The sequence below is a fragment of the Buteo buteo genome, chromosome 9, assembly GCF_964188355.1.
Source record: "Buteo buteo chromosome 9, bButBut1.hap1.1, whole genome shotgun sequence".
Lineage (NCBI taxonomy): Eukaryota > Metazoa > Chordata > Aves > Accipitriformes > Accipitridae > Buteo > Buteo buteo.
The window spans coordinates 29,384,061-29,398,563 of record NC_134179.1 but is presented as its reverse complement, the minus strand read 5'-3'; the positions used below and the strand labels follow the sequence as shown (position 1 = coordinate 29,398,563).

Below are 14,503 nucleotides of genomic sequence, written 5' to 3'. Positions count from 1 at the left end.
TTGCCCTGCTGCATGTTTCCAGAAAAAAAATTGGTAATAAACAGAAAGACTGGGACTTTCTGGTTTGATTATGCAATTTAGGATTGTGCGTAAAATCCTGACTCCATGGAAAGTCAGCAAGAGTGTTTTCATTAATTTCATTTGCATCAGCTTTCACCCTTGGATTTTGAGATTAATTTTTCTCAGAGAGCTAGGACTTGCTGTCCCTGTGAACTTGAACTTCCCTGCAAAGGGTTGGAAGGAAATCCTCTTAGAAAACCAGCATTGTAAGTATAATGGGCTGGCCAGCAGTCTCCCCTCTCTACCAGAGAAGAGGGAAGTTGCCTTCGAGATTCTGCCAGAGCCCATTTTAAAATAAAATAAATACAGTGCACTTTTTGAACTTCTTGAAAGGTGGGTGGAAAGTTTTAGTCAATGTGCATTTTTATGCATAAATGTTTCATTAGAAAAAAGAATTTTTCTTCTGAACAATTCACCTTGACTGGTTTAAGTCATTTCCTTTCAATGATTATGTACATATTCAGGAATAATAAGATTTTGTAAAAGAAGAAAATCTGAAATATTAGTGTTACTTCAGGAAGTTCAATGCATCAACATTTCTAGCAGTATAGAAAGCTACACCTATATGAAATTCAGGCTTTGTTAGTATTTTTGACAGTTATGCACCTAAATTTGAGTATGAGTGTCAAATGGAAGTCATTGGTTTATTAATGAACATGTTACACATGCACATGTTAAATGCTTTATTGGATAAAAAGCTAATTAGGGGTAATGACATACATTTTTGTTCACAATTTAAGTCTATTTTGACCAGACTATGGTCAGAAATGACATAACACTGTGTTTTGTAAGGTTCATGGATTTATAGGACTAAGAATATTACAAGCCTGCTGGTGATATGTTACTGAAAGTACAGTGTGTTAAAATGTATTTATATTTTTCAGTGGTAGTAACTAAAATCAGCTATAGGGGATTTCTAATAACAAAAACATACTACGGTGTTTTTCTCCCCTAAAAAGTATTGTCTTATGTAGATCTGTACTAGTACTACAAGTTAGTTATTTCAGCATTTTGTGCAGCCTCTGATAACTTGTTCTACACAAAAGAAGTTTTCATTGTAGATATGGAAGGTTTTTTAATGTAATCTCTGAATTATAAGAAATTCTTCCCTGTTTTCTGGATTTAGGAATCATGCATGTCTCTGTAAAGCTTTAAATAGTATAAGCACAGTTGTGCTATGCCCTCAAAAGAACATCTTTTCAGCTTAGTTCTGAATTAAAATGTAAAAATAAAAAAATTACATAACTCAAACTGATGTGTCATGAGGACAAATAAACCATTATGCAAGTAAATAAAATGTTTTTTACTATAACCTGAAGAAATCAATTTATTTCTATTGACCTCATAAAATTCTTGTATCTGCTAGGGTGCTTGAAAATCACAGTCATTTAATTAATGGTTTCTTTTAAACAACGTAACTGTAAAAAACAACAACAAAGGAAACTTAAGCTAATGTCCATATTGCACATTAAACAATTTTTATTGTCTAGTTATGCATCAGCATGTAAATATGCTAGTAGCTTGTAAAACGCAATACTTATTTAATCAAAAATGCTGTGTCAAGTAGCATTGTCCTTGAGGTCAAAATCAGTGTTATTGATTGTTATGAGAGCCACACGGTAATCTGTGCTTCCACGTGCAGATCATAGGACCTGGCCCAGCATTGCAGGAACTTTGCAGGAGTTAGTTTAGATCAAACACAAGCAAATGTCTATACCACATCAGGGTCTAGTAGGCTGCTTCTAAGCTGCTGTTTCTTCAGTATTCACCACTTCATTCTCATAAGGGACGCTTGGGAGCTTCACACCCTGATTCCATCATTCTTAGCTATTGCTCCCCTCCTTCCACCCTCTTCTCCCAGAGAGTTTTCTGAAGTCCAGTTGTTTCAATGGTCAAGTTTACAGTGGTGTCCCACAAATACTTTTATTGATGCATATTTATGGAGTGGGTAAGCACGTTGCAGATGGGAACTTCTTAAGCTAGATTTGCTGTCAAATCTAGCATATTGTATAATTTTTGCTAGCACAGCTATGCTGTCACTAATTTGAATACCTTGCTAGGTAAAAGGCTTTCTGGTTGCCCCCTTGGAAAATGTGTAGTTTGAAGCCTGTGTAAATATGACTGCAGACCTGGCAGAAATTGTAATTGAGAGTGATATTTCTAACAATTTGAGCTCAAATACAAGTCATGGATCTTTTAGTAACCGGTCATCCAGCCCCACGCTTGTCCAACATGAAAGTGAGGGGGACAACTTAAAGCACAGTTATGCAGGTGACTGTGACCTTGAAATGTAGTTTCATTCACATATTGGAAAATAATTTATTTTACTTTCCTATTGTTCTTGCTGTTCTGCCTGTCCAAGAGTAATAATTCAGGTTTTTTTCACTTCTGTGGTTTGATTTGATTGTGATTACACAAGAACAGATAAACTGAGAAAAAGGTACCACTTTTACATGTTCAGCTTTCAGAGTATAGCTCAGCTTGGGCACATTTAAAGGACGAAGTTGAACTTTAATGATTTAGCCTAATCAGTCTTTTAGTTGCTGGAAAAATGAATGCTGATATCCTAACATAAAAGCAAGCAAACAAAGAAAACCCCACCACTTGTACCAAATGAGGTAGTTGGAAACTTTTTTTATGCAACAAACTCCAAGATGTGTAAAAGTAACACCAGGAGTTAGATTTTCAAAGTTAGAAATAGCAAGAGACGAGAAATACTATTCTGAATGTGCTCCATTGTATCACAGCATTTAAGAGATCTCAAAGTGATGATTGATTTTATTTCTACCATATTCCAAGCTCTAATGACAGAGCTGCTGTTGCTTAAGTAAATGTGCAGATTCTGTATTAGGCTGTAGAATTTCTGCAGCACTTGTAGAGAGACTTTTTGTTATTACAGAAATTCTAAAAAATTCAGGAAAATCCTAAAGAGAACTTGTCCAAGTTCTACCATCCTGCACCAATAGTCATAGTTGTCTTTAATGTATTCTCTACAAACTGTTAGGGTGTATGAGTGTAAGAGTTTTGGGATCAAGGTAGCTGTCAGCATTTGAGAATTGGGTGTTTTCTTTAATTCAAATTGATTGGCTATGAATGCTATTTGTAATTTATTATCTTTGCTACATGTTATTTTAGAAAAATGAGAAGGGAGAAAATTGTTTATTTTAAGTGTGTTAATATAAATTTGAAACTTGCTATAGATTGCTATCAAGGACTGTTCTATGCATACGCCATAGCTCATGTGAAAAATTTCATGCGTTGTATTTCCATGTTTAGATATTGCAAATGGCTCCAGTTCAGGAGGATACCGTCCCCCTCCCAGAACAAAAGAAGTGATCATCAATGGACAGACAGTGAAATTAAAATACTGTTTTACTTGCAAGATTTTCCGCCCACCTCGTGCCTCACATTGCAGCCTTTGTGATAACTGCGTAGGTGAGTAAAAAAAGACATGGCGTATGTTCAATTTAGTAGCTTATATATTGTTATGAATACTTGTGATACAAGAGAGAAAAGAATCAGTTAGTGACAAGATTACTTATGAGGTCACTTGCTGTGTTCACCCTTCTTTCCTACAAGCTCTGTTAAATGTTAAGAATTTTAGAGGAGGCAGAAGAGGAGATTTGGCCTAACAGATAGTTTTTGCTAATCTAAGAAGGAAAAATATCTTCTGATGCATACATCTTTCCTAACCTGCTTTGCAAGACAAAGAACACACCCAACTCAAATAGGGCTGCATAGTATGTGTGATGAACTTTCCAGTGCAGAGAATCAAGTTCTGTGGGAGTCTCAGAATTGTTTCCTTCACCAAACTAAACTGAGGGCAAGGACCTGCTTCTCCAGGTCCTTACAGACTAACTGTAAGACATGGTTCGAATGGTTAGGGCTTGCACTGTGACCAGAATACATACTGTTGGTGATTCTTACCTTTGAACAGTTTTAAGACTAGAAATTTTAAAGTCAGAATCCATAAGAAATTACTGGGCAAGCATGCTATTTTGAGAGTAAGTAGATGTTGTCAGGTCCTAAGGGTATTTTGTAATGATAGGGGGTTTTTTTCCCTGAACATCTTGTCTTTTTTCATGACTATTTTCTTTGGAGGGCAGACAAGGTGATTAAGATATGCTTGGATTTAAAAGCAAACCAAAAAAACCCACCAATCAAATCTGAGTAGTTTCTAGTTAATTAGATCACATTTAGAGTTTAGTGCAGCTGATTAGCACACTGTTGAGCCTGGATCTTATGCATTCAAGAAAATAATGTAGAAAGATGTCTCCAGCTGAGAAATGTAATTGCAGCATTCAGCAGTGATATTTTTAGATATAAAGCAGTCACTGGAAGAATTACAGTTTCATGTTTAGATGATACTCATTTAGGGACTACACTTACATCAGAGTGAAAAGTTTAGCCTTTTGGCCCTATACAATTGATTGGTATCTGTAGACGGTTCCTTCAGTAAATAAGTTTTTCTAATGTGTTAGAATTTTGTAAGTGTTGTAAAAGCTATTGAGCTTGTCAGGTAGGGATGTTTATGAATTGCAGTTGACACATTTTCAGAAAAATGTATCAAATGTGTAACCTGGACATTACAGTGTTGTGGTATTGCTCAGCAAACCTGATAATATGAAAATGTGGTTGTTGACCAGTGCAGTAAATAAAAGATAAAGGCTGTTGTCTTTACTGAGAGTGCATAAATAAGAGCAACTCCCACACACACATCCTGAAGCTTATTTTAAAGCAATGTTTCAGTTTTTTTAATAAACTGGTATGAAGGATTTTTCTACAGGTTATTCTGTAATCCAGTGGTGTCCTTTTCATACTAAATTTCGACAACCTACTCTGTGAAACATACAACTAGTGATGGCAGGGAAACAACTTAATCTTTGTCTTCTGATTATGCCTGTAATGAAGCAACAAATTTGAATTATTATGAATGTATATCAGAAAAGAGTCTGAGCAAATGGCTCATATAAGTGATAATTGTATCCAAGATTAGTCTTTTCTGCTCATAAAAGAGGTGTGATCATTGTAATTTCCTCTTGCACAATTTTTAATTTGAAGTTAGTTGTTTTAAAATAATTCCATCCATTTATTGGAATGAAGTTCCTGTGGTTTTTCTCCTCAGCATTTATAATGGGAATTACAATAATCTATGACTTTTTCAGGGTACATTGCATAGTACTTTTGTTTCCTGATTAGGTATAGGTATTTGGCATATAAATATTCAGGTGTATTGAATGCAAAAAGTGAAATCTGCAAGTACCTGCAACTAATCTTCTGTGAAAAATAGGTGTCAGGAGAATCGGATTGCACATGTACTTGTGGAAAACTAGTAGTCTAAGAGTGTACACTTAATCAGAATATGTTATGCAGTTTACCACCACTCTTAAGGTAGGATTGTCTATACGATGCTGCTTCTATTTAATTTTAGTTTGTGAATAAATCTTGTAATAGCAATGAGTGTTCTTGTGCCACTATCATTTGCTAGTTCCTCACTGATGTAACTAAACCAATGCAAAAATATTCCTATTTCACACACGCATGGATATTTACGTAACTCACGATTGCAACTCACTACCAATATAGCTATGCATTCCTTTTTACCATATAGTTCCTGAAGCTTTTGCTGTGTAGTTATAAACTAACTACAGAGACTGTGTGATACAGGAATGGAGTCTTTCTTCAAACCAACACTCACTGCTCAGAAAAAACAGTATGCTACTTTTACCTAAAGGTGTTTTATGATACTGGGCAAATGAATGCAGTGTGAAAGAGAGGTCCTTTCATTCTGTATTTTCTGTTGAAGCTTTTCATTCTGTAAGGAATCCTTAGCAGCATTTTAAATGTGCAAGAACATACAAAAATTTATTCATTGTTGGTTTTTTCCCTTCTTTTGAATTAATCCTAACTTTCTAGTTGTCTAATGGGCATATCTGTTACTTGATCTTGTTTCTGATTTTCATTTCATCACTGATTTTTTATAAAAGGCTACATAGTATATTTAGATAAAAATATGAAGAAACAGTTTTAAAAAAACTAAACAAACTAATTTGAGTGCTACCCATAATAATACTTCAAACTCCTTTAGCTTTACAATATTTTCATAGCAGTATCTGGAAAAATCTGGATTTTCACATAGATGTAGTTGGTTGCATTTATGTAATACCTTCAAAAATTTGGTTGAATAAGTGTTCCCTGAGGGAAATATCTTGGGTGTATTCCTGACTTGCTTTCTTTAACTGCCTTTGCGAATGGCAGTTGGAAATTAGCCCCTCAAGGGTTTTTTGTGTACCATTATGTTGCTTAAAAATTATAAATGATTGAAAATAATGTACACATAAATACAAGAGATAAAGGTTAAAAAAAAAAGAATAACCACAGCAGACATAAATTCTGAGCTCAAGCTAGTTATTGCTGGGTTTTGACAAGAGGTTTTGGTTGCACTGTGTGATGCTAGTAAGAAGCCAGTGGTTGGGCTTTCTTCTGAAATGACCAAATGACTTTTTTAAAATTTATTTTTGGTCATTTCAACATCAACTGTGTAATATCCTTTTATTGTTTGGTTTTAATAAATAATTTTTGTCTTGTTTAATTTGATTTCTATAATAAAAGCTGAACAAGAAGACCTGACTATTTCCAAACAATTTATTTAAATATACTACTGAATAACTAACAAGAAAGAGTGAATAATGGTTAGCAAGCAGTAAATCAACTTAGTCCAATAATCTAAATGTCTAAAGCCTTCCTTGCATTCACATGCTACAGTTTTGCTTATCAACCAAAGTAACTGATTTAGATCAAGGCAAAAATCCAGTATGGTGGAAGAAGAGATTCACTATTTATATTAATCTAAGAGAATATAGCCTTTTTATTTGTTTCAGAATCTGTACATCGTAAATTTCTGTGTGACTGATGGATAAAGATAGCTTATCTTTTCCAGTTCCACTGTGTTTCTTTCAACACGTGATTTTTTTTTTTTCTTTTCCACAGAGGATTCAAAGCTCAAATTTTTCAAACTGGCTGTCAGAACTTAACTTTGAAACATTTAGTTTGATTTTTCAGAAATCACTGATGAACCTGAGAATGGCATTCTAAGTTAGACCAAAGTTTCTGTTCGTGCAGTAGCCCATTTCCCGCCATGGCTGGAGTGGATCCCTGGGGAAGAATGGGAGAAGAGGGCGACCACACGGGGATTATTCCTGCTGAATATTCTCACGCTCTCAGAAATTTTCAGCACAGGCCTTCTTGAACCCTGGAGGTTTTCCCTTTTTTTTCAATAACTCTTTATGGATCCTAGTTGGCCTTCCTTGTACCTAATAAAAACTTTTTGAGATGGGGAACCAGGATGCCAGTAGCGCTGAAGGTGCACATACCACACTGGCATTTTCTATCGATGTTTCTGTTTTCAGTAGTAGATAGGATTCCTCTCACTTGTAAGTCTGATTGCTTTTATACAGATCCTAAACATTAGACCAAGTGTCAAGATTTTGAGAGAAACTATGCTATATTAGAAGCTAATAGGCACCCCCTTTCTGCTTAAACCTTTGCTTCTGTAAAACACTTCTGCCAGGCAATTGTAGGCATTGCCTTTTATTTTTGGTCTTGACCAGGCTACATTAATTTATTGTTTTGAAAATACAATGTGTTATGTACCCAGCAGTATGCCAAACAGCAGAATTTGGATAAAATAATAGTTTTTAAAAGTAATTTTCCAGACTAGGCACCAGTGCTGTAAATTTACTTTCTTAAAATGGGAAATTAATTATTAAAACACACATATAACACATGCAGTGTAAGACAAAGATAGAGAATTACCAGTGTGTTCTGGGAGAAGCCTTTCCCTGTAGTCACTCCAGATACCACCACCTTCCAACCTGGAGAACACAAATTACTTCAAAAACAGGCTGAGAGGTGGCATTGTAACAGTTTGGTTTTTTAACACTGACACTGTGTCTGAGAGTAATTTTCCAAGGACTTGGTCCTTTGTAATCAGTGTGGATTTGTTTGATGTCAGGACTTTGTTTTGCTTGGGTTTAATTCCATTCTGTAGCATTCCTCCTTCATTACCTTATGATCTCCCTTCTTGCTTTTAGTTCATTTTCATGAGCTTTACCTATTTCTTTCCCTGCATTTCCTGCAATGAAGAGAGTACAATTTTCACTTCATTTTGGGGCCTGATTTTTGAATTTGTTAAACCTTAGCTCTGGGTCTCTTGAAGTGACTCTCTAGCTGAACAGTTAAAACTACAAAGTTGGCTGCTATGTCCTCTTTTCTCTCCTGTCTTTTCTCTCCTCTTCTCTTCCTAGTTCATACATGGGAGAAATGGCTTTGGTTCTTCTTGTTTGTGCTACCTTTTTGGGGCACTCAAGAAGCTGCCAGCGTACACACCAGCACTTAGAGAAGTGATATATTATTTGTTTATGATTGTGCTATATATATACTAGATGTACTTTAGAAATTCAGGGAGCATGGCATGTGTGTCAGAGTTTTTAAGTCTAAGCCAAAGCCCTGGGAAATATGGCAAAGTCCCTTAAAAAAAGATAATAGTATTATAGGTTACTTCAGAGAGAGGTTGTGGCTTATGTATTGGTATGCATATAAAAAAAGCAGAGATGATCTTAATACCCAACTGTGTAAATGATGTTGTAAACCTCAGATGTCAGAGTAAAAATTAAAGAGACAAATTACCAGGGAAAAAAAATATTAGGAACCTAAGAACATAAACAAATATTTACATTTGGTGCAATAACAATTTGAAAGATGGTTAAGGAATTCAAAGGCAGATACAAGGCAGCAACAGAATTGTGTAAAAAATGTGCTTTCATGTAGAAAAGAGAGGAACAAATCCATGAACTCTGTGGATGCTGGTACCTGGTAAGGATTATTACGCTTCCCTTAGGGACAAGTTGAGGTTTTTAACTCTTCCTCTGTGGTTGGGTGTGTGTCCGGCACTTGTTTGGTTTCCAGTGTGTGAAGGTACTGTATTGACAAGAATAGGTATGTAAGGAGAGATTGTTAAGCAGTGAGGTCCCTTGCTGTGCACTCTTTGTACCTATCAAAGAACAGTCATTCTAAACTGCTGCTGCCTTTAAAATGCCACCATTAATGTGCATGCAGTCAAAGGGGCTTGTTGTTAATTAGTCAACATTTATTATTGCAGGTAGCAGTGAAGTGAGCTATGTTACAATAAAGTTTAATTACTATGAGCTATCCTAGGGCAATAGCTGTATATTTTCCTAAGAAATCAATTGCTATTTTTATTTAAAAATTTAAGCATATTTATTTTCTTTTTATAAGTAATATTAGTCTGACACTATTGAAGTTGATGAGCATGGAAAAAGTTGACATTGCAACTGATTTTCTTTAAAAAAACACCCGAATAGCTTAGCTGTCTGAGACAGTATTTAAACAATTGTGGGAGTGAAGTATTTGTTGAGTAGCCCATGTGTTTGTGTTTCTGATAGACTTTTTGTTGTAGATATCCATGCACATTATTAATTCATTTCATTAATAGAGGCCCATCTTTCCCAGTGTTGCATTGCTGTTTCAGCTTGTAGCACCTTGTAGAAATTAGTGTCCAGAATGTAATCTGGAGTAAACCTTTGGTGAGTATTTCCCAAATGTAAACTTGAGGCTAGAAGGCTCTTTCTGTTCCATTTGGGTTTTTTGGGGTGTTTTGATTTGGGATCAGAGTACAAAAGTACTGAAGCTCAGTGATTTAAAGGATCCATTGTGTATTGTCCATAACAGATGTTCTAAAATAACATCAGCATGCATATAAATGTAACTTGCAATTGATCTTTTGTTATTCACCATTTTTTTCACATAAATTTCTACTCTGATTTCATTCCACAAAAGTAACAGCAAAGGCATTGTTGGGGGAATGACTGTCACACAGGTGAATGTTGTGTAAGTTAAATTGTTCCATGTATTTATTTGATTGCTGTTGCCAATTGATGGCAAGTCCCATCAGTGGGGTTTTTTTAATATTAAATAAACAATTTTCTTAGGAGTGATGACTTCAGTCAGTGGAACTGAACATCTGAGCTAAGGATAGTTTTTATGAATATGCTATGAATATCAGATACAAGATATTTTTATTAATTATGTTAAATTATCAGACATTCTGAACTGATTGTAAAGGATTTAATGCCACAGTTATATTTGCTTTTGTGCCTGTGTACGGGATTGGACTGCTGTATCTTAGAAGAAAATAAATACTTTTTATAATAAAAAGTATTCCTTTTATGGACTTTTAAAAACCTCATTTGTTTTCATAAATGTTTCAGGAGCAACCAAATTCTGAAAGTACCATTTGTCATACAAAATATCAAGTCAAGAAGCCTGAGTAGATGTGGTCATATCATGACATCATAGTCCTACAAAAAGCTGTGATTGTCATCATTATAAATATGTGCAGATGTGTTGGTATCTCTACATAATTGCTCAGTGTCCATCCACGACAATGGACTTTGTAGTCCTATGTTGTACTGCTACTATCAAAAGTAATTTTGAGTAATGCTGGCCCAGTTGGTTGAGTTGTAATGTGATATTTTTGACTGAAGCAAGATCTGAATAGCAGGCTGTTGACTCTTCCTAGTCCTGGATGCGTGTTTGCATGTGTTAAATAAAGATGGTAACATACAGTGAATGCCTTTAGGTTTGTGTCTTTACCTTACAATGCTTTACTTGAATAGGATGGAAGAACTAGCAAGTAAATTCTAACTTGTGCTTATAGGAATCTCCTAGTAATGCGACCTAGATATTTTTGCACCTGTAGACTTTTTTGTCTTTGAGACCTGCCTTCATATTAAGCTTTAGAAAATGTATTTGGTGTGCAGTGATCCAGTTGAGCAAAGGAAAAAGGAAGCAGTTCATGAATAATAATAAATATTTCTGAGATCACAATGTGAACAGGTGAGAAAAGCTGCAAACTGAAGGGCCAAGCTGGCCTACAAATGTTCCATGTAAAAATGCTTTTTTTGTTCCTTGTAAATTATGAAGCTTTTATTAAATGTTTTGAAAGAGGAAGGAAAGCATTGGGGTCATTTTGTATGTGGTTTCCAGCGTGTAGTGATTGAAAAATGGAAGCTGAACAAATTCTAAGGATTTAAGAGTCTACATGTGGTGCTGTGGAAAAGTAGAGACTTGAGTCTTTGGTTCTGAGCAGCAAGGAACATGCTTTTGTATGGCTTCTGAAGGAAACACTCTCCATGTATAAGACTGTTGCCTATTAAAATGGGAAGTGTTCTCAGTTTTGTTTTTATCTGAGATATCCAGCAGTTAATGTTTCTTAAGCAACTTTTCAAATGTAAATGTTTCAGGGAAGGTAAAAACTGAGAAATGTCTAGAAGTATGACATAATTTGTATGTTCTTCTGTCATCCAGTTAGCATATATTATTAGGTGAGTGTTAATGAGAGCACTGAGTCATGCTGACAGCTTGCTGCTTCCAAACGGACAGTATCTGAACTTCATCCTCCTTTTTTTTTTTTTTTTTTTTTTTTTCCCCCACTTGTCTGATTCTCTCCTTTGTGCCTGTTCACGCAGCCATTGGTAAGTCAGTTTTTCTCACTAAGCAATGAACAAAATAATTCCATTTTTTCTTTCCTGCCAGTTCACGGAACTGACCTGACTCATCAGCAGTTTAGACAGTGAAAGAAAGAAGCAGGATGAAGTGGCAGGAGAGGCAGCATGTGGCCGTCTTTTTCACTGCTACTACGCTTTTAGAGTGGCTTAGTTACCTTGTGAAGCCTCACTCTTAGGATTTGGTTATAGTGGTGCTGGCTATCTCAGAAGTTATTATCCAAATTTGAAGCTGCTGATCACTTGGGAAAGACTAGTAAAATAAAGTCACTGTTGCAGGTTTACTGTGACAGCTCTTGAGGTTTCTTACCTCTTTGGTTTTCTGTGGTCTTTACAGCAGCGTTTTTGGTCTCCATTTACCCATCTCCTCTTTCCATTGACACCTCACCTTATGAAGTGTTCACACATCTTCTTGGTCTCCTTTATTTTCTTCAGCTTTTGTTTTCAGACCCTGAAAAATTAATCAAAACTGGATTTCTCCTGCAGTCCTGATAAGTGTTAACCTGTACTAAGGTTGGTGCTACAGCTAAGCTGAATTAACACTTAGCTGCTTCTGAAAGGGTCATTTCATCCCTTCTCTGGCAGTCTGTTCTCACTGCTTCACTTGGGCCAGCTTTGGTGTTTGATACTGTGATGAGCTGGTCTGGGGAGCTAGGCAACAGAACATTACCCATAGATTTAAGTTCATCTGGCTCTGTCAACCAGCTCTCCACAGGGTAAAATGAACACCAGGCTTGGCCTAAGGATGGAGAGCCATTAACACACAGGCAAGAGATGGTTCACAGGACTGCTAAAAGGGGAGAAGCTGGGCCATCTGTTTTAGCAGTAGTTCTCGATTAGGTAGGTATGACTGCAATGTCATTCCACATCCTGATGGCAAATACCTTGCTGCTTTTGCTTAAAATTGAGTGCAAGGAGGATGATCTATCACAACTTTTCTCTCCGTGGGATGCTTCTATAGACAAACTTTTCAGCCCTTGCAGCTTTCTTCCTCCCTCATTAGGAGTTCTAATACACTTTATTAACAAGAGTTTGTATTAGCAATGTTTTGATTCTCTTCATTTGCCTCAAATATTTTTACATTAACCTTGTGCTGCTGTATTCGATCATACATTTGTGACATTAACTATACCCTATAAATTTAAACCAGAACTGCAGTCATGACCTCTAAGCAGTCTGTTATTCTTCATAACAATCAGTTGCATTTGTATTTGCTCTGCATTTTAAGTTTACGAGGGCCAGAATTCCCAGTTTTTTTCAGCATCAGTAGTTTTTAATTTCTCAGTGGAGGTAAATCTTAATTTTGCTGCTGACATTGTCCAAGCCAAGTTGGTTGTTCAGTTTGCAGACATCTGGAGTGCCAGAGGTGAACCTTAAGATACTGTGTTATTTCTTCATTAATACTTATTAAACCATGTCTTCTTGTAAGAAGAAACAGCTGTAGATTTAAGAGAGTTTATATTTCTTAACAGCATTAGAAATTTCTGCTTAGTATGCGTCTGTTCATTTTGCCAGGATTGGCTGTTTTCTCTTGCATTAACAGCTAAGCAGAGCAGCTCACAAGCTGTAAAGGCTATTATCTTTAACTTGGATTTACATATCTGTGCTCTGCTGAGTAGAATAATCCCTTGCTTTTTAATATAATGTTTTGTGGCATATAGCATAAATGTCACATGCCTTTCTATTTTATGACTGAGAAAAATGAGGCCCAGTTTATTCATTCATAACATTCATGTAAACCCTTCAATACTTCTCCTTTTTCATTTGAGTTGATTCAGATTTAATACTGTAGCGGTGTTTTTCATATCCAACTAGCCTTTTCTGTCCATATCTGCTTTACAAACATCTTGGATAGTTACTTAGCTTCGCAATAATTGGCAAGGTATTTATTGAGAAAGCAGAGCCTTTCAGTTTGCCAAGAAAGTTTGAAGACAGAAATTGGAGAGGAATAACAAGTAGGTTAAAAATCAAGTCACTCTTTAGTAAGGAATATATATGTGTGTATATATATGTATGTGTGCTTATAGATAGGAGGGTGTGTGTATGTGTGTGTTTTTATGTTTGTCAGCATTTATCTGAATCTATCAAATAGATGTCTACGTATATCTAAATATTGTTTCATGGCTAGAAACTGAGCTTTATGTCAATATAATTTGTTGATTTCTACTGTGTCAGCATAGAAGAGAATGAATATGTATATACAGGATTCATCTCTGAAAGACATGTCATGATTTTTCTTTTTTTTTTCCTGAAGCAGTAGGGTACAAAAGTACCCTAGGATTATGCTCTTCAAAAGGCTCCGTAACTGTTTTTTTCTTTGTGTTATTATTTGCTCATGTGTTGTATTAGGTACCCATTAAATGAGGTAAAATGATCATCAGAACATAAAGACTCATTCAGAAGCACAAATGTAAAAATAAGCACTGTTCAAATGCAATGTGAACTTATTTTGGGAATACAACTGTATTGCACTGAATAAAGGTAGTATTGCCTACCCTTTTAGATACCAGAGTGTTTAGTTCTTGGTATTCGTAGCAGTACTCACTAAATCAAAGTATTTCTGAAGCCTTATCTTAAGAAAGTTCAGTAACTTCACCTTGAATAGCCCCATTGGAATTTGAAACAGATTTATGGCAGAAACATGTGGTCCAAACAGCTGTCATGCAAAACCATTTAATAAAAACCCTGGAAGTCTGGTGAACTCAGAAATCTGTTGTGAATGTTGTTTCGACTTTTTTATTTTTTTTAAATGAAGATAATACTAAATACATCCTTCAAGGAAAACCTCTAATGTGGGTCTTTAACATAAAGCCATAGCTAAAATAAGCTGGTGTGCTTGGACAGATGTGCCTTTTTAA

The 14,503-nt window shown here is 35.6% G+C and overlaps 1 protein-coding gene across 4 annotated transcripts in view; it reads left to right on the top strand.

Annotated features, from left to right (window-relative positions):
* The window catches only part of ZDHHC14 (zDHHC palmitoyltransferase 14), a 113,490-nt gene that overhangs the window by 73,237 nt on the left and 25,750 nt on the right, over nt 1-14,503 (top strand). For all 4 annotated transcript variants that reach the window (XM_075035927.1, XM_075035926.1, XM_075035929.1 and 1 more), the window contains exon 3: nt 3,337-3,495. In XM_075035927.1, the coding sequence (XP_074892028.1) occupies nt 3,337-3,495 (159 nt within the window). The remainder of the gene's footprint in view (nt 1-3,336; nt 3,496-14,503) is intronic.